The sequence below is a fragment of the Cuculus canorus genome, chromosome 4, assembly GCF_017976375.1.
Source record: "Cuculus canorus isolate bCucCan1 chromosome 4, bCucCan1.pri, whole genome shotgun sequence".
Lineage (NCBI taxonomy): Eukaryota > Metazoa > Chordata > Aves > Cuculiformes > Cuculidae > Cuculus > Cuculus canorus.
The window spans coordinates 3919531-3941387 of record NC_071404.1 but is presented as its reverse complement, the minus strand read 5'-3'; the positions used below and the strand labels follow the sequence as shown (position 1 = coordinate 3941387).

At 54.0% G+C, this 21857-nt stretch overlaps 2 protein-coding genes across 4 annotated transcripts in view; one reads left to right on the top strand and one right to left on the bottom strand.

The window, feature by feature from the left end:
- Positions 1-238: 238 nt before the first annotated feature.
- Positions 239-11475, bottom strand: LOC104064525 (uncharacterized). Of its 3 annotated transcripts, XM_054066215.1 has the most exons (7): positions 11411-11475; positions 9361-9490; positions 9090-9264; positions 7005-7237; positions 5026-5599; positions 3422-3576; positions 239-2905 (listed from the first exon to the last, which is right to left on the bottom strand). In XM_054066215.1, exons 2-7 carry the CDS (start codon positions 9475-9477, stop codon positions 2219-2221), a joined length of 1941 nt encoding a protein of 646 aa, XP_053922190.1. In that variant the 5' UTR covers positions 9478-9490; positions 11411-11475; the 3' UTR covers positions 239-2218. The 3 variants fall into 3 exon arrangements, with proteins under 3 accessions (XP_053922190.1, XP_053922189.1, XP_053922191.1); XM_054066214.1 differs by lacking the exon at positions 11411-11475 and having other exon boundaries at positions 9361-10035; XM_054066216.1 differs by lacking the exon at positions 11411-11475 and having other exon boundaries at positions 9090-9286; positions 9361-9493.
- A 1193-nt stretch (positions 11476-12668) lies between these two features.
- The window catches only part of PTPRA (protein tyrosine phosphatase receptor type A), a 151550-nt gene continuing 142361 nt past the window's right edge, over positions 12669-21857 (top strand). The window contains exon 1 of the mRNA XM_054065427.1: positions 12669-12912. The gene's annotated coding sequence lies outside the window, so the exon portion shown is untranslated. The remainder of the gene's footprint in view (positions 12913-21857) is intronic.

Below are 21857 nucleotides of genomic sequence, written 5' to 3'. Positions count from 1 at the left end.
AGCAGAGGAGGTGAAGTGCATTTAAAAGCACTGTTCTTTACTCTGACAGGGAAAGCGCCAGACACCGAGCAAGCAATGGAATATCTCAACTTCACCTGGAGAGCAGCACTATCAGGTCAAAATCAGCACCTCACTATTGCACGTATTTCTCACCCTTCTTGTTTAAGGGAGGCGCTTCTTGCATATCTGGGAAAAGGATAAGTGTTAAGAGGGAAGAGCAGCTGTTTGCCCAGTCATGGGGCTGAGGGACCCTTCCCACCCCAGGCCAAGCTCTGAGCATATTGGCCACACTTTTCAGCCAGGGAGCTCATCTCCTACTTCTCCTCTGCCAGCAGGAAGGTCCTGTTTCAGGAAGCTCTACAAAACAGCTTATCCAGGGGTAAAAAGTTACTGAACAGACTAAAGCAGAGAAAAAGCAACAGCCTGGATTAGGATTGCAGCCCAGCCATCAACACCAGGCAATGGTTTAAAGCCCAGGGCATCCTTCCATGCTCACCAGATTCAAACCGTGCCAGCCCATGTACGAGCGCTGTGCAAATGCACCACCAGACTGCCAAATGTTTTGCCCAGTCCTACCTCCTGCCACAGCTCCCATTTTACCAGCAAACCACAGGAGAGTGGGAACACCTGAAAATCTGTGCTTTTGTCTTTAGAGCTTTAAAAAAATAGAAAACCTCTAGCTACAATAACCCTCTAACTACAAAAAAAAAAAGGTAGTTTTGTTCCTTTTGTGCCCCTGCGCTTTGCAGGGAACAGAGGAGACAGAGAACAGCCTGCAGCTGCAGCAACAAAAGCAGCAGCAGTCTGGCTGGGGACCACTAAACTCTGCCTAGAGCTAGAAATGTGTGCCAACAGTGAGCAAGTGGGGCTGCTTCTGCCCCCAAATGCTGCCCCAGGCAGGGGTAACATGGACATATTTATTAGGGTTTGAGGATTTTATCTTAGAAATCTTGCAGCCCAATCCCCTCGCATTCCAAGCTGATCCCTGGGGACAGCAAGGAAATTCACAGAATCATAGAAAGGTTTGGATTGGAAGGGACGTCAAAGCCCATCCAGTTTCAAACCCCCTGCCATAGGCAGGGACACCTCCCACGGGATCAGGCTGCTCAAAGCCCCATCCAACCTGGCCTTGAACACCTGCAGGGATGGGGCAGCCACAACTTCTCTGGGCAACCTCTGCCAGGGCCTCACCACCCTCATCATGAAGAATTTCTTCCTAATGTCTAACCTAAATCATCCCCCTTGTCCTATCACTCCACACCCTTGTAAAAAGCCCCTCCCCAGCTTTCTTGTACACCCCCTAAGAAAGCCGGTTAGATGTGGCTCCTCTGTACCCCTCAACTTCATCTCCAGGGCGTCAGCGCTGCATGAGGTGATCCCACAGCCCAGCCCTGACCCTCAGTACCAGGGGAGAATGCTCTAAAGCAAAGCACGAAAGCAGGATAACAGCTCCTAGGAGAGGTGACAGCTTGCATGTGCTCTGGTCTGGCACATTCTCATCCCAGGGGCGTCTCTTGTCATGAATGAGCAGAAGGCTTGGTCACTTGCTGCATCAGAGGAAAGGAGGAGCAGAGACAAACCAAGGTTCCAGCAGCAGAGCTGAGACACCAAGTAAGGCAAATTCAACATAAGGTGCCTGGTGAAGGCTGCTGAAGACCTTCAGGCACATTTTCAAGCTGAGATGAGCTGAGCCAACAAAATCAGCTCAATTTCAAAACCTCTCCTCACAGCACTGCCCAGATGGACCCAAGGTGGTCACCCTTTGGACCATCAGGACGTATTACCCTGGGGCCTCCTACCAAACAAGGAAGACATGGATAATCATAGAATGGTTTGGGTTGGAAGAGACCTTAAAGATCATCCATTTCCAACCTGTCTGCCATGGGCAGGGACACCTCCCACTGGATCAGGCTGCTCAGTCACCACGAGGACTTTCTTTTTGACTCAAGGGATCACTCCTCAAGTGAGATTATGGGTGTTAAAGGAGAAGACTACAGAAAAGATGATGGTGGGAAATGGGGAGGGAACAAACTCAAACCCAACAGCATCACACAACCAAGGCCTCTTCCAGCAAAATCTTACAGAAAGAGATTTAACAATGCCCCTACCATCCCCCCTCCCCTGCTCTTCAGGCTTCAAACATGTTGGCTAAATTCCCTGCTACAAAGAAGAATCGCCCAGACCAAGCGATGGTTGTGGCATCCCATCCTCTCCAGTGCTATTTCCGCAAGCGAGCATACACGAGAAACACTGTAACTGAAATGACGGCAATGGCCACAGCTGTAACAACATACAGCAGGGACGATTCATTGCTGTCCCCTGGGGGACCTTTGGCCTGGGATGAGCTCTTTGCAGCATCATGGCTTCTGCTAGAGTCAAAAACCTGAGAGTTTCCAAGGGGACTGGTTCCATCTCGGAGGTCATTGCCTGCCTCAAGCTGGGTGCTGGGGTAATGGTCCACATGGATCTCGTGGGTGCCCAAGGAGGTGCTGTCCAAGCTTGGAGATGGACAGGAGTCTCTGCTTGCTCCAGCTGCCCTCTCTCCCCCAGGGTCTTCATTAGTTGCTGGAGCCGGGCGTCTCAAGGAGACTCTGGAGAGCGTTTCTCCTGAGCTCAAGCTATCTGTGCTCACCATGAGCGGGTCACTACTGAAGGTGAGGCTACTAGATGCCCCAGAATCAGGACCGCTAGGCCTCTGAGAGTTTAGGTGTCTCTCAGCTGCCTCTGGGCCCTCCTTGGACACGGAGAGGAGGACACCCGGCTTGCTGAGTTCTACATCCATCTCCACATTGTTGTAGGATGTCCAAATGCTTGTGGCAGAGCTGACATGGGAGGCTGTCCTCCCAGGCGTGCCTTCAGAGCTTCCTGCAACAGTCAGGAGAGGCTCCGCTGGGGCTGGGAGCACCTTTGGAAGACAACAAGAGGGGCTTTGTGCCATGGGGAACATCGATTCAGCCTGGTCTCAGGCACTCATATCACAAGACAAGCCCATTTCGGTACTAAACCACCACGTTTCCAGCCACTAACAGCGAGGCTGGGTCACAAGGAACTCCCAGGGCTGGGAGGTGAGCGAGGCAGGGAGGTGTTGGGGCTCTGGGGAGCCCTTAGGATTCAGGGAAGACACAAGAAGGAAGGAGGGGAGACAAGCACCGAGGAGAGGGGTGGAAAGAGGCACCTGGAAGCCAGAAGACTGGCAAATCAAGGTAGGCAAATAAGGTGTCAAAGCCCAACAAACCTCGGCTCCCTCCTCCCATGCTCTAATATACAGTGCCCGGCCATTCACGCAAGCACAGTGGGGAAAACAGCCCTGAATAAACTCACCACCAGCTCAAAATCTTACATTGCAGCAGGAAATCTCTTGACTGAGGGAGTTTGCAAGGACCCGAATGAAATGCAAATGGCAACAGGAAAGGTCACTTACTTTCTCCTTCATCGCCATAGAGAGGGTCATGCTGGCCATCTTCCCCGTGGGCGGTTTTGTCTCCTGCACGGGAGGCTTCACAGAGGTGTCACACGATGGGAAAGCATCTCTGGGCGCAGGGGTGGTGACTGGCGTGGTTGTTTCCATCTGAGCATCTGTTGGGAAGAAAACAAACATATTGTGTTCATCAGGAGCCCTAAAACACGAGTTTTGCTTTCCCAAGCCTGCTAAAACAGGCTGCAGAGACATTCAGCCGGGGCATTTTATATCAGCAATGAAGCAAGCGCCTCTGTCAAGTCCTGGTCTGAATGCTGTGTGAAAATGCAGTGACAACAACTGAAGAGAACACCATAGGCGAACACACAGCGAGGATTTCTGCACGAGCCAACCTCACAGCCTTCCTGGAAGTCACTGCAGCCCAGGAGATGGGAGAAGAGATGGGTGACAGCAGCAGAGAGCTGTTCTCTGCACCTCCATGAGCACTCATAGGTGCTACAAAGGCAGATGCCTTCCTGGATGAAGGTATTGAAGGCACCCTTAGCAAGTTTGCAGATGATACTAAGCTGGGAGGAACCGTCCATCTGCTTGACGGTAGGGAGGCTCTGCAGAGGAATCTGAACAGGCTGGAGCAATGGGCTGAGAAAAATGAGGTTCAACAAGGCCAAATGCCAAGTCCTGCACTTGAGGCACAATAACCCCATGCAGCTACAGACTAGAGAAAGAGTAGCTAGTAAGCTGCCTGAAGGAGAAGGACCTAAGAGTATTGATTGACAGCCGACTGAACATAAGCCAACAGTGTGCCCAGTTGGCCAAGAAGGCCAATGGCATCTTGGCTTGGATCAGAAATGGTGTGACCAGCAGGTCCAGGGAGGTTATTCTCCCTCTGTACTCGGCACTGGGGAGACCGCACCTTGAGTACTGTGTTCAGTTCTGGGCCCCTCACCACAAGAAGGATGTTGAGGCTCTGGAGAGTGTCCAGAGCAGAGCAACAAAGCTGGTGAGGGGGCTGGAGAACAAGTCTTATGAGGAGCGGCTGAGAGAGCTGGGGTTGTTTAGCCTGGAGAAGAGGAGGCTGAGGGGAGACCTTATTGCTCTCTACAACTATCTGAAAGGAGGTTGTAGAGAGGAGGGAGCTGGCCTGTTCTCCCAAGTGACAGTGGACAGGACAAGGGGGAATGGCCTCAAGCTGCGCCAGGGGAGGTTCAGACTGGATATCAGGAAAAAAATTTTCATAGAAAGGGTCACTGGGCACTGGCAGAGGCTGCCCAGGGAGTGGGTTGAGTCCCCATCCCTGGAGGTATTTAAAAGACAGGTAGACGAGGTGCTCAGGGACATGGTTTAGTGGCAGATAGGAATGGTTGGACTGGATGATCCAAGAAGTCTTTTCCAACCTGATGATTCTGTAATTCTATGCAACCTTGGACTGTGCTGTTCCAACAGTTACCACCACTTTTCGGGAGGACCCCATGGCCTCCTAGCAGGGTCTAACCCCACACCAGCACCTTCTCCACCACTCTCCGAACAGTACGGGCAGGTGGCAGCACCTTCAACCCTGCTTCCCATCAGCAGAGCAGCTATTAGGCTTTAACGGGAAGGATACCCACCTCCACGCTCTTGTAGTATCCTGATTTGCTTCTGTTCCACATCAAACTGCTGCTGGATGAGGAGGGGGCTGCGCACATCCACAAAGCTTCCCAGGGGCTCACAGTGCTCGAAGCCAGGCACAGCCTGTTTTTTTGGTGGTGAGGCTGGTGGCTGTGGCTCCTTGCTGCGAGGTGCCTCCTCCAGCCTCAGAGGTGACTCAGTGGAGATGTAGGAGTTCTCTTCAGGCTCGTTCCTGGGCTGCTCGTTCCTGCGAGAAGCACCCATGTTCCTCGGCGCAAAAGATCTGCCCAGACCCAAGGCCGGCGAGCCACGGTGCAGGTGGTTGGCGTTCCCGAAGTACCCGTTGTCCACACAGACTGGGTGCTGCTGGCGGCTCAGCCAGTCCCGGCCCCGCTCGGGAGGATCAGGTGATGGTGTGGCCACACTGCCTGCCACGGGGGTCCCTGCTGCCACCTCCACAGCCTTGATGGGGTGTGGGAGATGCCCCTCTCCACCATCGCTCACTCCGTCACAGACCATACTCCCAGGTGGAGGTGGATGGGGACTCTCTTGGTCCAGGAGGTTTTTGGGGAGCTGGAAGGAAATGAGCTGTGTTAAATCACAGGATGAGGGGCTCTGGGGTGCCCCAAACTTTGACCCCATTGATATAAGTAGTTACTATTACAAAGAGTGGAATATCTTTGATTTAAACTCTACTTTAGCTAAGTTTCATCTAAGTAATTGTAATTTTTGAAAGCTAGACAGAATGGCCCCCTGACAGCAGGTTTTCATTCAAGCAGTGTTTTTCCAGACACTGTTCATTCCTTGGATATGATAATGTCTTGTGTTCAGTATGAGCTGTACTGAATAATGGCTTTAAATTGGTAGGGGGAAGATTTACATTAGGCATTAGGAAGAAATACTTCACAATGAGGGTGGTGAGGCCCTGACACACGTTGTCCAGGCAAGTGGTGGCTGCCCCATCCCTGAAGGTGATCAAGGTCAGGCTGGATTGGGCTTTTAGCAGCCCGATCCAGTGGGAGGTGTCCCTGCCCATGGCAGGGGTTTAGAACTGGATGGGGTTTTAAGGTCCCGTCCAACCCAAACCATTCTATGATTCACATTGCATTGCTGTGTGCATCGTTCAATCTGTAACCTAGAATCACAGAATCATAGAATGGTTTTGGGTCATCTGTTTCCAACCCCCCTGCCATGGGCAGGGACACCTCCCACTGGATCAGGCTGCCCATGGCCCCATCCAATCTGGCCTTGAACACCTCCAGGGATAGGGCAGCCACAGCTTCCCTTGGCAACCTGGGCCAGTGTCACACCACTCTCACAGTGAAGAATTTTTCCCTTATATCTGGTCTAAATCTGCCCCTCTCCAGTTTATACCCATTGCCCCTCATCCTATCACCACAAGCCTTTGTGAACAGTCCCTCCCCAGCGTTCTTGTAGCCCCTTCAGGTACCGGAAGGTCGCTATAAGGTCTCCTCGGAGCCTTCTCTTCTCCAGGCTGAACAAGCCCAACCCTCTCAGCTTGTCCTCATGTGAGAGGTGCTCCAGCCTTCACATCATCTTTGTAGCGTCCTACTTCTCACAGTGCTTGATGATCTCAAAGGTCTTTTCCAAGCTAGTAATTCTATCATTAGATTCACTGACCTTAGAAGTTATTACTTTTAACTTGTTCTTGATCACTACTAATCACTGTTACCTTTCTTGCTGTAATAACCTAACTAAAACTTGATTTCATGGAGTATTTGACAGTTTGGGCTTCTATGCTGATTGTGCTTAATGTTAAAAGCCCCTTTTGGTAATACAAGACACAGGTTAGCAGATGCCAGAGGCAGCAAGGATGTGGCAGAGATCAGCGATAAGAGGCCACCTTGATTGTCCTTCAACAAGTCCAGCCCTACCATGGGCTCCTCACGCCCCACAGCACCAATGTTCTGGTTCAAAGGGGACCTCAGTGTCCCCGTTTGATGTGTGTTTTGCTCACCGATTCCTGCACTGGGGCCCTGGCGTCCAAGTCTGTGCTCATGGTGGTGGCAGCACCGGGTGGGAGAGGTGAATGGCCACCGATGGGCAGCTCTTGGCACACTTGTTCAGCCAACGGGGCACCCGGAGCAGGGTTTGGCTGCAGGGATGGCATGTTTGCATCAACAGAGGATACGGCGGGATGGGCAGCACTGGCTGCAGGAGGGAAGGTGCCAGCAGCAGGAGCTGGGGGACCTGGAGGAGGCAAAGCAGTGTGTGAGCAGGGACGTTGGCAGAAAAGCCAAGCAGACAGCGGATGAGAAGAGGGCTGGAATGCCACCTTGTGCGCCCTTGCTCTGTCCCCACATCAGCTGGGCGTGCAGCGCCCCTTAATTCCTCTACAGAGGGATCTGATCAGGCCGGATCCATGGGCTGAGACGAACGGGATGAGGTTCAACAAGGCCAAGTGGCGAGTCCTGCACTTGGGACGCAACAACCCCGTTAAGCTCCATGCGTGGGGAAGAGTGGCTGGAAAGCTGCCTGGCAGAGAAGGACCTGGGGGTGCTGGTTGAGAGCAGCTGAACAAGAAGGCCAACAGCATCCTGGCCTGTATCAGAAACAGTGTGGCCAGCAGGAGTAGGGAAGAGATTATTCCCCTGGACTCAGCACTGGTGAGGCTGCACACAGAAGCTTGGGTTCAATTTCGGGCCGCTCACTCCAAGAAGGATATTGAGAGGCTGGAGCGTGTCCAGAGAATAGAACGAAGCTGGGGAAGGGACTGAAAAACAAGTGCTATGAGGAGGGACTGAGGAACCTGGGGTTGTTTAGCCCACAAAACAGGAGCCTGTGGGCAGACCTTATCACTGCCTACAACTCCCTGAAAGGAGGTTGTAGCGAGGTGGGTGCTGATCGCTTCTCCCAAGTGACAGACGATAGGACGAAAGGAAATGGCCTCAAGTTGCACCAGGGCAGGTTCAGATTGGACAGAAGAATTTCTTCGCCAAAAGAAGAATTTCTTCACTGGCCAGGGAGGTGGTGGAATCCCCATCCTTGGAGGTGTTTAAAAGACAGGTAGAGGAGGTGCTCAGGGATCTGGTTTAGAATCATAGAATAGTTAGGGTTGGAAGGGACCTTAAAGATCATCCAGTTCCAAACCCCCTACCACGGGCAAGGACATCCCACTAGATCAGGTTACCCAAGGCCTCATCCAACCTGGCCTTGAACACCTCCAGGGATGAGGCAGACACAACCTCCCTGGGCAACCTGTTCCAGTGTCTCACCACTCTCATGGTGAAGAAATTCTTCCCAATGTCCAGTCTAAATCTGCCCCTCTCCAGTTTATACCCATTCCCCCTCATCCTGACACCACAAGACGTTATGACTAGCCCCTCTCCAGCTTTCCTGTAGCCCCTTCAGATACTGGAAGGTCGCTATAGGATCTCCTCTGAGCCTTATCTTCTCCAGGCTGAACAAGCCCAACTCTCTCAGCCTGTCCTGGTATGGAAGTTGCTCCAGCCCTTGGATCATCTTTGTAGCCCTCCTCTGGACCTGTTCCAACAGCTCCTTATCCTTCTTATGTTGAAGATTCCAGAACTGGACACAGGACTCCAGATGAGGTCTCACAAGAGAGGAGCAGAGGGGCAGAATCCCCTCCCTCGCCCTGCTGGCCACGCTGCTTTGGATGCAGCCCAGGACACAGTTGGTCTTCTGGGCTGCGAGCGCACATTGCCGGCTCACGTTGAGGTTCTCATCAACCAGCACCCCGCAAGTCCTTCTCTGCAGGGCAGCTCTCTCTTGTTTAGTAGTCAACAGGTATGGTTGGACTCTATGATCTTAAAGGTCTTTTCCAACCAAGCAATTCTATGATTCTATGAATTCACCTTTCCATTTCGGAAACCAAGCTCACTGCCAACCTGAGCGGCTTCAAACAAGGACCCTGCTATTCCCAGGCACCGGAGTGAGTGACATCCCTGGGGACCACCAGAGACACCCCCAGCCCCGTGAGAAGCTGGGGCAGGGCAAGAGGACAGCATCTTAGTAGACGCCATAGATATGTTGGGTTAATCAGACCCTTGGGCCAGCACCCATGGGCAACGAGGCTACATACGGGGTTGCCAGGAGTCATAGACGTGCTGGAGCTCATCAGCCAGGTGTCCTGCGTTGTTGTGGCGCAGCGCATCGATGAGATCCGGCACCCAGCCCTGACAGCATCTCAGGTGCTGGTAAAACCGATAGACGGTCGCGTGACTTCCCCGCGTTTCCTCCCGGGCGTGGAGTTCATCCTAAATAAAACAGACAGTGGAGCTAAGAGAGGCTCTGGGTCAGCTCGATGTTACCTGGGCAAGGAGCCCGGGAGGACTTGGGAAAGCAAGAATTACTCTGTCGTCATCAGTCAGGCAGCTCAGGGAATCAGTCAGCGATGCCACGCGGATGTTCTTGAATTTCTTGAGGTTTTTCAAAATGTAGTCATACACTTTGTCTTCGGCAAAACCCATCCTGGCTCAGCACCTGTCAAGAGAGAGATTTAATGTGGGAACACTCAGCTTTCCTGTAGGAGCCTGGGTTTCTCTATAGGAGCCCAGGCTTCTCTACAGGACCTTAGTTTCTCTATAGGATCCTGAGCTTCTCTGTAGGCGCTCAAGCCTCTCTACAAGACCTGGGTTTCTCTATAGGATCCCAAGCTTCTCTGCGAGACCGGGGCTTCTCTATACGATCCTGGGCTTCTCTATTGGAGCCTGGGCTTCCCTGTAGGTGCTCAAGCCTCTCTACAGGACTTGGGTTTCTCTACAGGATCCCAGGCTTCTCTGTAGGACCTGGGTTTCTCAATAGGACCCTAGGCTTCTCTGTAGGAGCCTGAGGCTCTCTACAGGAGCTGGGTTTCTCTATAGGATCCCAGGTTTCTCCATAAGACTTGGACTTTTCTGTAGGAGCCTGGGCCTCTCTATAGGACCAGGGCTTTTCTGTTGGAGCCTAGGATTCTCTATATGACCTGGGCTTCTCTGCAGGAGCCTGGGCCTCGCTATAGGACCTGGGCTTTTCTGTAAGAGTCTGGGTTCCTCTATAGGAGCTCAGGCTTCTCTCTAGGACCTGGCTTTCTCTATAGGAACTCAGGCTTCTCTGCAGGACCTGGGTTTCTCTATAGGAGCTCAGGCTTCTCTGCAGGACCTGGCTTTCTCCATAGGAGCTCAGGCTTCTCTGCAGGACCTGGCTTTCTCTATAGGAGCTCAGGCTTCTCTGCAGGACCTGGCTTTCTCCATAGGAGCTCAGGCTTCTCTGCAGGACCTGGCTTTCTCTATAGGAGCTCAGGCTTCTCTGCAGGACCTGGCTTTCTCCATAGGAGCTCAGGCTTCTCTGCAGGACCTGGCTTTCTCTATAGGAGCTCAGGCTTCTCTGCAGGACCTGGCTTTCTCCATAGGAGCTCAGGCTTCTCTGCAGGACCTGGCTTTCTCTATAGGAGCTCAGGCTTCTCTGCAGGACCTGGCTTTCTCCATAGGAGCTCAGGCTTCTCCGCAGGACCTGGCTTTCTCTATAGGAGCTCAGGCTTCTCTGCAGGACCTGGCTTTCTCCATAGGAGCTCAGGCTTCTCTACAGGACCTGGCTTTCTCTATAGGAGCTCAGGCTTCTCTGCAGGACCTGGCTTTCTCCATAGGAGCTCAGGCTTCTCTACAGGACCTGGCTTTCTCTATAGGAACTCAGGCTTCTCTGCAGGACCTGGCTTTCTCTATAGGAACTCAGGCTTCTCTGCAGGACCTGGCTTTCTCCATAGGAGCTCAGGCTTCTCCGCAGGACCTAGCTTTCTCTATAGGAACTCAGTCTTCTCTACAGGACCTGGGTTCCTCTATAGGAGCTCAGGCTTCTCTACAGGACCTGGCTTTCTCTATAGGAACTCAGGCTTCTCCGCAGGACCTAGCTTTCTCTATAGGAACTCAGTCTTCTCTACAGGACCTGGGTTCCTCTATAGGAGCTCAGGCTTCTCTACAGGACCTGGGTTCCTCTATAGGAGCTCAGGCTTCTCTACAGGACCTGGGTTCCTCTATAGGAGCTCAGGCTTCTCTACAAGACCTGGCTTCCTCTATAGGAGCTCAGGCTTCTCTGCGGGGCCTGGGTTCCTCTATAGCAGCCTGCGCCCGGACTCCACTTTCCCGACCCGCATTCCCTCCCGCAGCCGCCCGGCCCGTGTCCATTCCCGGGTTGGATCCCAGCCGCGGGGGTTTTCCCCGCAGATCTCGCGACACGAGGCAGGAAAAGGATGGAGAAGAAGGAAGAGGGACATCATCCCGCTCTCCCGGGAAGACGGACAGCCCCGCAGCTCGCCACTCCCAGGACACGCTCGAGCATTCCCTCTGGGAGTTCCCTGCTCGCTCCCAGGCTCCACTGCCATCGCGCTCGGCTCCTAAAGAGCAAACAACCAACTCGCCCCCTCAGTACCTGCGCCCGCCGCGCTCCGGAAGCGCCCCGAGACCGAGCCCGCTGCTCATTGGCTGAGACGGCCCAGACCCCGCCCCCGGCGGCTGCTCATTGGCAGAGACGGCACAAGACCCGCCCAAATACCACTGATTGGCTCGGCAGCGCGTAGGCCCCGCCCCCGCCGTCTCTCATAGGCCATGACGCACCGCTCGCCGCCGCTCATTGGCCGAGATGCGCCCCAGCCCCGCCCCCGGAGGCCGCTCATTGGCTGAGACCAGCCTCAATCCCCGCCCCGGGAGCGTTCATTGGCCGAGGAGCGCCTTGCCCCGCCCCCGCCGCTCATTGGCTGAGACTACCCAGACCCCGCCACTCCCATTGACTGTGCTGCGAGCGCGCCCTTCTGCCGCTCATTGGCTGAGTCACGACCCGGTCCCGCCCCCCGCGGCAGCTCATTGGCTCAGGAGCACTCTGTCCCCGCCTCTGCCGGAGCTCATTGGCTGAGTCGAACTCTGACCTCGCCCCCGCCGCACCTCGTTGGCCGCGATTCCCCTGGCCACTCCCCCACCTTCACGCTCCTCTGTCCTGACCGCACCCCTTTGTCCCCCCTCCCATGGCCACACCCCATTGTCCCCGCCACTCGCCCCTTGGTCCCGAGCCCTTGGTCGCACCTGCTGGGCCCCTCTCCCTTGGCCCCTCCCTTTGGTCCCCCTCCTTGGCCACTCTTATTGGCCGCTTTCCCTTGGGCCTGATCCCTTGGCCACTCCTCCTTGATCCCGTCCCATTGGCCCCGCTCTCTTGGCCGTTCCCCATTGGCCCCGCCCTCTGGTCACTCCCTTTGGCCCCTCCCCTTGGCCGCTCCCTATTGGCCCCTCCCAGCTGGCCCCACTCCTTCGGCCACTCCCCACTAACCCCTCCCCATTGGTCACTCCCCATTGGCTCCTCCACGTTGGCCCCGCCCTTTGGACACTCCTATTGGCCACTCCCGTTGGCCTCGCCCTCTTGGTCTCTCCCTCTTGGCCCCGCCCCTTGACCGCGCCTATTGGCCGCACCCCATTGGCCACGCCCCTTGGTCACGCCTATTGGCCACGCCCCACCGGCCCCGCCCCTTGTCCCGTCTATTGACCACGCCCATCAGCCCCGCCCCCTTGCCCCCTCCCACTGGCCCCTCCCTTTGCACCCGCCTCCTCGGCCCCGCCCTTTGGCCCCTCCCATTGACCACGCCCCCTTCCACGCGCCCCATTGGTCCCTCCCTTTGGCCCCGCCCCCTTGGCCTCTTGGCCCCGCCCCCGGCCGCGGCGCGCGCCCTGCATGGAGCCGCACCATGGCGGCGGCGGTGGGCGCGGGCGAGCGACTGTGGCGGCGGCGGCGCTGAGGGCCGGCAGCCCCGCGGCGGGGCCCTGAGGGGCGGGCGGCGGCGCCTCCTCCTCCTCTTTTGTGTCCCGACAGCGTCCATGGTCGGGCGGCCGGCGGGGGCAGCGAGGGAGCAGGAGCGGGCCCGGCCCGGCGCCGCCCGCCGCGCGCAGGTGAGCGATCGCCGAGGAGCCTTCGGAGGTTTTTCGGTTCAGCGCCGCCGAGTTCCAAGCGTGGCTCCTCCCTTCCTGCACCCCTGGGAGGGGAGAACCGGGATCCCTCTCTCCGACCCCCGCCTGCAGCCCGCAATCGGTCGGGACTCCCATGGGTGCTCATCCTGACCCTCGTGGGTGCTGAGCCCCGGGACTCCCGTGGGTGCCCCGGGACCCCCGTGGGCGCTCATCCTGATCCCCGTGGATGCTGAGCCCCGGTACCCCGTGGGTGCTCATCCTGACCCCCGTGGGTGCTGAGCCCCAGGACCCCCGTGGGTGCTCATCCTGATCCCCGTGGGTGCTGAGCCCCGGGACCCCCGTGGCTGCTCATCCTGATCCCCGTGGGTGCTGAGCCCCGGGACCCCCGTGGCTGCTCAGCTCCGACCCCTGTAGGTGTTTGATCCTGACTCCCGTGCGTGCTCGGCCTGTGGGTGCTCAGCTCCGACCCCCGCGGGTGCTCAGCCCGTGGGTTCTTGTCCCCAGGATCCCCGTGAGTGTTCATCCTGATCCTCACGGATGTTCAGCCCCCACAGGTGCTGAGCCCCGGATCCCCCGGCGGTGCTCGTCCCCAACACCTGTAGGTGTTTGATCCTGACCCCTGTGGGTGCTGAGCCCATGGGTCCTTGTCCCCATTAACCCTGTGGGTGCTCATCCTGACCCTCATGGATGCTCAGCCCCGACCTCCGTGGGTGCTTATCCTGACCCTCGTGGATGCTCAGCTCCAGGACCTCCGTGAGTGCTCAGCTCCAACCCCTGTAGGTGTTTGATCCTGACTTCTGTGGGTGCTCAGTCCATGGGTGCTCATCCCCAGTAACCCTGTGGGTGCTCATCCTGACCCTTATGGATGCTCAGCCCCGACCTCCGTGGGTGCTCAGCTCCAGCCCCTGTAGGTGTTTGATCCTGACTTCCGTGGGTACTCAGTCCATGGGTGCTCATCCCCAAGACCCTGTGGGTGCTTATCCTGACCCTGTGGATGCTTAACTCTGACCCTTGTGGGTGCTCAGCTCTGACTCTTGTGGGTGCCTCAGCCTATGGGTGCTTGTCCCCAGGACCCCTGTGGGTGTTCATCCTGAGCCTGTGGATGCTCAACTCTGACCCCTGTAGATGTTTGATCCTGACCCCTGTGGGTGCTCAGCCCATGGGTGCTCCTTCCCAGGACCCCCATGGGTGTTTATCCTGTCCCTCATGGATGCTCAGCCCCTGTGGGTGCTCAGTCCCGACCCCCATGGGTGCTCGACCCTGTGGTTGCTTGTCCCCAGGACCCCCGTGGATGCTCATCCTGACCCTATGGATGCTCAGCCCCGACTTGCATGGGTGCTCAATCCCAACCCCTATGGGTGCTTAGCCCATGGGTGCTTGGCCACAAGTCCCCATGGGTGTTTGTCTGCTGTGGTTGCTCAGTCCCGACGCCCATGGGTGCTCAATCCCAACTCCTGTGGGTGCTCAGCCCATGGGTACTCGGCTGTGGGCTCCCCTGTGGGTGCTCAGCCCCAAGACTCCCATGGGTGCTTGACTCCCGTCGATGCTCATCCCCAGAACCCTTGTGGATGCTCATCCGCAGGACCCTTATGGGTGCTCAACCCTGATCCCCATGGGTGCTCGTCCCCAGGACCCCTGTGGATGCTCATCCTGACCCCCATGGGTGCTTGTTGCTGAGATCCCCGTGTGTGCTCATCCTCACCCCTGCGAGTGTTTGCCCTGTGCCAGGGAGGTGGGACAGAGGGGTACACCAGTCTCGCAGGGCTCTGTCCCCTCACTCTGTCCCCTCCTCACCGATGTCCGTGTGCATCCCAAACGGGACCATACGGGCCACCATGCTCCGCGCTCTCCCACGCTCCGGTCGATGCATCCTCCCTCCTCGGCCAGGGCTTGCTTATTTCTGATCTTGGATGTCATCAAGGGTGGAAAATGTGACAGGAAGGAAGGGAGGCTTTTTTCCCTCCTGCTAAATATGGACTGACATTAAAATCCAAATACTGTCGTGAAAGGAATTCCAAGCCCTGTTTGCTGGAGGAGGGAAAAACGATGGATTTCTGGCTTTTCGGCTGGGAAGTTTCGCAAGGAGCGGCAAGGTCCTTGCCGAAAGCCTCAGGAATTTACTTTGCTTCTTCTCAGAACACTCTCGACAGCGTAGTGCTCTAAAAAAAATTACTCATCCCTTCACTGCCTGCCTGGAGCTCGCTGTGAGCATGCAGGATGCTTTGGAAAGAGGGATTTTTGCTCTCCCTTGTGAGGATTTCTAAGTGTGAGCAAAGAAATCTGCAGCCCCAACAGGAGTTTTTCATCCTTTATTGTAATTCCTGTTGCTGCAGCAGCTGGTGGCAGGGAAGGAGGTGCACGGAGCGGCTGCAGCCGATGCAGGGAGCTGCCGGCTATGCAAGGAGGATTTATGTCTCTCTCTGGTTGCAAACTCATGCTGTTATTCTCACGGTGAGGTTGGGAAACCGGCTCGATGCCGAGGATCGGGATCCTGAGGATGGTCCCAATGCTGCCGGCTCCCCCAACCTCTTCCTCTTTGGTGAAGTGCCAGGACTTTTGAGGGGGGCAAGGATCTTTGCTGGGATTTGGGGGTGCGGGAGAGACTTGGTGTCTGCAGAAAATGGGCACTGCCACATTCCCTTCCTACATGTTCCCTGTTGGAGAGCTTTTTTTGGGGGGGGGTGTCTGTGGGAATCTCCAGGGCTTTTGTCTCATCTTTATAAAATCAATTTGTTAAAGCTTAGGGGGGGGACGACACTGGGAGGTGCTGAACGGTGATGTTTCCCATTTCCAGGGCTGTTGCTTGTCCTGGCGTTGCTGCATTGTTTCCCAGCTAATAGGATCCATAGCTCTGCTTTTCCGAAATGTCACTCTCAAATAACCGATGCTTTGTGTGGATCTGTGATATTGGTCCCAGTCCAACATCAACATCCTTGTGGAAGAGTAGTCTGAATTCCCTCTCTCCCCGTCTCCTCCAGCCTACATCTGTTCTCCTCCAACCCCTCGGTGTTTGCAGCGGGATGGGGCATCCCGATCCAGCGGGAAGGGCACGGGTTGCCTGACCTCTGCCGTAACCGCTTTGGGTAAGACCACGCTGAGCTGTAGTTGCACAGTCGTGGTCTGCGTGCTGCCTCGAAACACTGGGAAGCGTGGGATGGGTTTTTTTGGGTGGGACAGAGCACCCGTATGCTTCTGGAGAGCCAAGAGCTGCACGGCGGATTCCCGAGCTGCTGGCTGGTGTTTTATTCATGGTGTGGTGTGGGAAGGAGGTCAGCCCTCACGGCCGCTTTCCGATCTCATTCACAAATCGTGTTTTCCTCTTAAAATAAGACAAATCCCTATGCTTTCCTGTCGTGGTGGATGTGACTAGGTCCATAAGGATCTCTGAAGCCTGCGGACAGGAAGAGACACTAGAGCGAAGAGGTAGGAAATGTCCACATTTATAGCAGTGGGCTGATTCATCTCCCTTCTCTTAACTCTTTCCCTCCTGATTTAGGCGAGATCCAGCTGTTTTGCTTCCAGTCTTGGAAGCCGAGGAGAACATCGCCAGCTCTCCTCAAGCTGGATCGCAAATTACTGCTGGGTTTGGTACATTGTGTTTACGTGGTTTGGGGTGGAAAAGGAATGGGCTGTTGGGGGTGTGCGGTTATCTGAATCGGATAACCGGAACATCAGCAGTCACATTAGGAAGGATTAATATTTAATAGATGGGGTATGAACCATTGTGCTTAATCAGTATCTGAAGGGCTTAGGCAGAGATTTACCGATAAGCAAGCAGTTCCCAAACTGTCCAGGGTGATTTCTTGCATCTTCCTCAGTGGCAGCTGCTCCTGGATCTCGCTAGAGCCTGGCCTGATCCTGTTTTTCTCTAACTTTTGGGAGTGGGTAGAGCAGCTTTCCTCATGAGTGCTTTGTTCTCATTGCGCTCACAAAAACTGCTGAGCACCCTTTTTCTCTGACACAACTTGCACGGCTCTACTGTAACCTTAGTACCTGGCAGGGCTTGAAACTTAGGTGCGTAGCCAGAGCTCGTGGGAAGCGTTCCTGGGGAACACCAACATGGCTCTGGAAACCCTCGTGATGGTGGGGTACTTCCCACATCTGCCCCGCATTGACCTGTGTCGGGTTTTGTAGTCCTGCAGGACTGGATCTAGGGCTTCAAAGATGATGTGAGGGCTGGAGCACCTCTGCTGTGAGGACAGCTGAGAGAATTTGGGGTTGTTCAACCTGGAGAAGAGAAGGTTCCAGGAAGACCTTAGAGCAGCTTCCAGTACCTGAAGGGGCTACAGGAAAGATGGGGAAGGAATTTTTCCAAGGGGAGAGGGAATAGCTTTAAAGTAGAATTAGGTAGATTGAGATTAGACATTAGGAAGGAATTCTTCACAGTGAGGGTGTTGAGGCACTGGCACAGGTTGCCCAGAGAAGTTGTGGCTGCCCCTTCCCTGGATGTGTTCAAAGGCCAGATTGGATGGTGCTTTGAGCAGCCTGATCCAGTGGGAGGTGTCCCTGCCCATGGCAGGGGGGTTGGAACTGGAAGATGATCTTTAAGGTCTCTTGCAACCCAAACCATTCTGTGATTCTGGCTGTGGGAGGGTGTGTGCCTGTGCCCCTTTTCCCTCTCTGCTCTGAGTCTAAATTTGCGTAACTGAAAGCATCGTCCATGGCCATCAAACCCACTTTGGCTGTGGTTCCAAACGTGGTATTGCTGTGTTTATGGTGGCTGCAGTTTGGATGGTGGAAATTGAAACAGCCGAGTGTGGATTGGCTTTTAGCACATTGGTGGAGTAGGAAATCCTGTTGGTTGCTGTGACAGGGTTGGAGGTTAGAAATTTTATAAAACATGGAGTGGGGACTGCTTTTTTCCCAAGACATGTGTGAGAGAACGCCCCTTTTATTCCACGTGCAACCCAATTGTTTGCTTAGGCAGCGAATCCTCTTTATTCCACAATAATTTGTTGTCCTAATTCCTTCCCATTGAAGCAACTCCATTTTGCATGGAATAATTAGTAGTAATTTGGACCTGGGATGCAAAACAAGAGTTCCCTAATTTCAGAAGAGCAGACGAGAGCATAACCTCCTCTCCTGCGTGAGTCAGATCGTGCTGTGCCATCCCTCCTCTAAAGCAAAATTAAAGGCTGCACATGAGGCTGAACATCCCAGGCTGGTGGGAAGGAGCAGGAGATGTAGGTGTCACCAATTTTCCGCCTTCTGCTGTTGCGGGAAGCCGAGGACATTTGTGGTGAGGAGGAGGTGGACCACCGCCTCCTTCCTTCTTGGCTAACACCGAGGAACAAATAAATAAAACTGTTCCCACCATGATGATGTGAAAAGCTGCTTCTGAGCCAGGCTGGCATGTTGGTGTATTCCTGCCGCCCCGGCCAAGTACTTGAGACCTTTTTATTGCTGTAAGGAGGACTTCCACATCCTGCCCCATGGTCTAACTTGAGCCACGGCTATTTTCTGGTCCTTCCAGGAAGACATCTCTGTTCTCCCTTCCTTTGCGGAGTGAAGGGAAGCCAGCCAAATTCCTTCCCTCCCCCAAATTCCCGTGTGTTTGAAGAAGTGGAGGTGCAGGCATCTTCCCTGGCTTCCTTGCCATTTACCTGGGAAGCACGAGGTGAATTACAGCGCAAAGGTACTCCAGGCAGGCTCACCCATCTCCCGGCTGCTCGGCACTGTAGATTCATCATTTCTGCTGGGGGAGGTGGTGAGCACCAAGGCCATGTCCTTGTTTTCCAGAGTGATGCATGAATGTTTCTTCAGGCCGAGCCCTGGAGGCGGTGGAAATGAGAGAAGTGTAGCTTGGAAATCCCAGCTGGCAAGGAGACATGCTACAAGTGAGACAGGATTCTGGCTACCCAACCGTTGGATACCCTGGCTGATGGATGTGACCTGGCTGGGAGTTTGAAGACCTGTATTCATGTCTTGGGGATCCGAAACACAGTTTGACACTCCGAGCTTGCTTGATAAAAGCGTGTTCAAGGCTGATGACAGAGGTGCTGCGGCAGCAAACCAGTCTTACAAACAGAGCTCAGCATGTTTGAGCTTGCAGGTTTTATGTATCCGAGTGAAGTAATAGGTGACAAGAAACCTCCATTCAGGTGTGAGCAGTGAATCAATCAACGCTGGATTGCTCTGCAGTTGGATCGGCTCCCCTTGGGATGACTCCCTTCCCTTATCATGCCGATGTTGCGAAATAACTTCTCTGAGTTATGATTGTTCTGATGATCTGAAACCCAGGGGTTTTGCTCACTTTAGTCTCCACTCCCTCGGCTGTGACCTTGCTCCAGGGCTGCAGGGAGCAACAGGCGTTTTTCTGGTTTAACAGCTGAAGACAAGACGTCTCCCTGGGGCCATGCTCAGATGCTTTCCTCTGAGGAGCTGGGCTTCTGACCAGAAGGCAACTTGGAGAGGGTTTCCCCAAAACTGATACCCAACCATCCTCACTTGTCTTCTCTCCATCCCATGTGTCTTCTTCCATGTCTGTTATTTTTAGTGTACATTCTGGTGTGCTCATGCTGGCTCATCTTTAACTTTGGTTGACCAGGAAGAGCAGTGTTGAGAGATGATGTGAATGAAATGGACTGCACAGTTCTGGGGCTCTTCTGGAGTGCTGTTGCCCTTGGGAATGCTGCCACTAATCGGTTCAGCTGTAGTGGTGAACTTTGTGGTACTTACAAACCGAGAAGCAGATCGTCCTTTTATCGCTGGGACTGTGTGAGGTCCATCCCTTGCTTGGGACCCTGCTTTTTCAGAGTTGGTGTCTCAACTCAGACTCTGGGGATTTTAGACACTTCATTCACAAATTATGGCTGGCTAAGGGCCAATATTACTAATTTGTGTTAGCGAATTACATCATGGTACATGTCAGAGAGCGTTCTGCAGCCAGGGAATCCGTTCTTGGCCTAAACATGCATTGGCGTTGCAAACAGCTTGAAGTCCTGCTCACCCGCTGTTGGGCATCTCTTACTTCACTCTTTGAAATAGTCTTGTCTTCGTGAGCTTTCAAGTGGGTGCTGGAGTGATAACGGATGGTGTGACCTCAAGAGAGGTCTTGAGGGATCTGGAGGAGGTTCTGTTTATTCATCTCTATTTGAAATAACCAAAAGAAAGGGAGGACCTGCACTGACCTGGAGGTCAGTCAATTTAATGTGAGAAGATATTGGCTGTAGCCGTACTTACTCAATCCATGAAAGACTCTGCTACGTGCTTTGCAGCCCCTGACGAGGGAGATGAAGGAGAAACAGAGATGGAGATGGAGAAGAGCGACTTTTCTAGGCAGTGAAATTGATTTGTGAAGGAAAAGCTCAGGGCTGGTGGCAAGGTGGTCTGAGAGGCTCTGCTGAACCTGGGCAGCAGAAAGGACAGGTATTATACCCAATATGTTTTAGAAGCTTCTAAAAGGCAGAAACCCTCAAAGAAGTAAATCTTGCTGAGTAAGAGGAAAAATATGAAGAACAGGATTTGCTTTTTTTTTTTTTTTTAAAAAAAAGCATTTTAGTGGTTTTAAAGATTCCATTTTAGTGGTTTCTAAGGATTCCAGCAGCACTCTGGAAAAGGGCAGCCTCTTGTTCCAGGCACCACGCGCAGCACGGGGATATCCTGGCTCTCAACTTGAAGCTCTGGAGGTACCATAAATTTTCCTCGTGATAGTGTGTGGCAGGACAGCCGGCAAAACTCGCTTCACCATTTGAATAATGTGTTTATCATGCCAGCAGATAATCATCTCGCTTTGGTTCCAAAAGTGAAACTCTTATGGATATGCTTGAGAAGCCTGAAATTAAATAGATTCACATGTGTTTTCCAGCGTTCCTTAACACGTGGTGCATCTTGGAGCCTCCGGATTTGACTCTTTTGCAAACTGACTGCTCTTGAGAGCGAAGGCTCAGCAATTTGACTTTAAGCCTGTTCTCAGCTCTGTGTGTGCGTATTTATTATGAGCCGGCAATGTCCGCTCGCAGCCCAGAAGGCCAACAGTGTCCTGGACTGCATCAACAGAAGTGTGGCCAGCAGAGCGAGGGAGGGGATTCTTCCCCTCTGCTCTGCTCTGGTGAGACCCCACATGGAGTCCTGTGTCCAGTTCTGGAATCCCCAACATAAGAAGAAGATGAAACTGTTGGAGTGGGTCCAGAGGAGGCCACGAAGAGATGTGTGGGCTGGAGCACCTCTGCTGTGAGGACAGGCTGGGAGTTGGGGTTCTTCAGCCTGGAGAAGAGAAGACTGAGGGGACCTTATTGCAGCCTTTCAGTACTTAACGGGCATTCCAGGAAAGCTGGGGGAAATCTTTTGAGCAGGGCCTGTAGCAATAGGACAGTGGGTGATGGTTTTAAAGCTGAAAGAGGAAATATCTAGACTGGATATTTTGAAGACATTTTTCAAACTGTGGAACACTGGCCCAGGCTGCCCAGGGAGGCAGGAGGTGCCTTATCTCTAGAAACATTCAAGGTCAGGTTGGATGGGGCCCTTGAGCAACCTGATCTGATTGAAGACATCCCTGTTCACTGCAGGGGTGTTGGACTGGATGACCTTCGTGGTCCCTTCCAACCCAAACCATTTGATGATTCTATGATTAGTTGATGTCTGGAAGTACAGGCTTAGTCTTCCCCCACCCCTCTGTGCTGCCAGATCAGAAGGGCACTGCTTTAATCTGCCCAAATGCCGCAGCTTCACGTCTGTCTCCTGGAAAACACTAATTCCATCCCTGCCAGGCCTGAACAATGAATTAGAGATGAACGGAGATGAGTTAGAAATGAATAATAAATTGGAAAGCATGGATAATCCTCAAGATTTTCTCCTGAGGAGACTTTAAACCTATTTGGCTACAGGCAGAGAGATGTTTTTAATCCCAGTCACCATGTCGAATTTGCATTCTCGTTCTGGTGGCAGGGTGGGAATGCCAGGCAGGATCTTTGACTCAATGGCAGAGG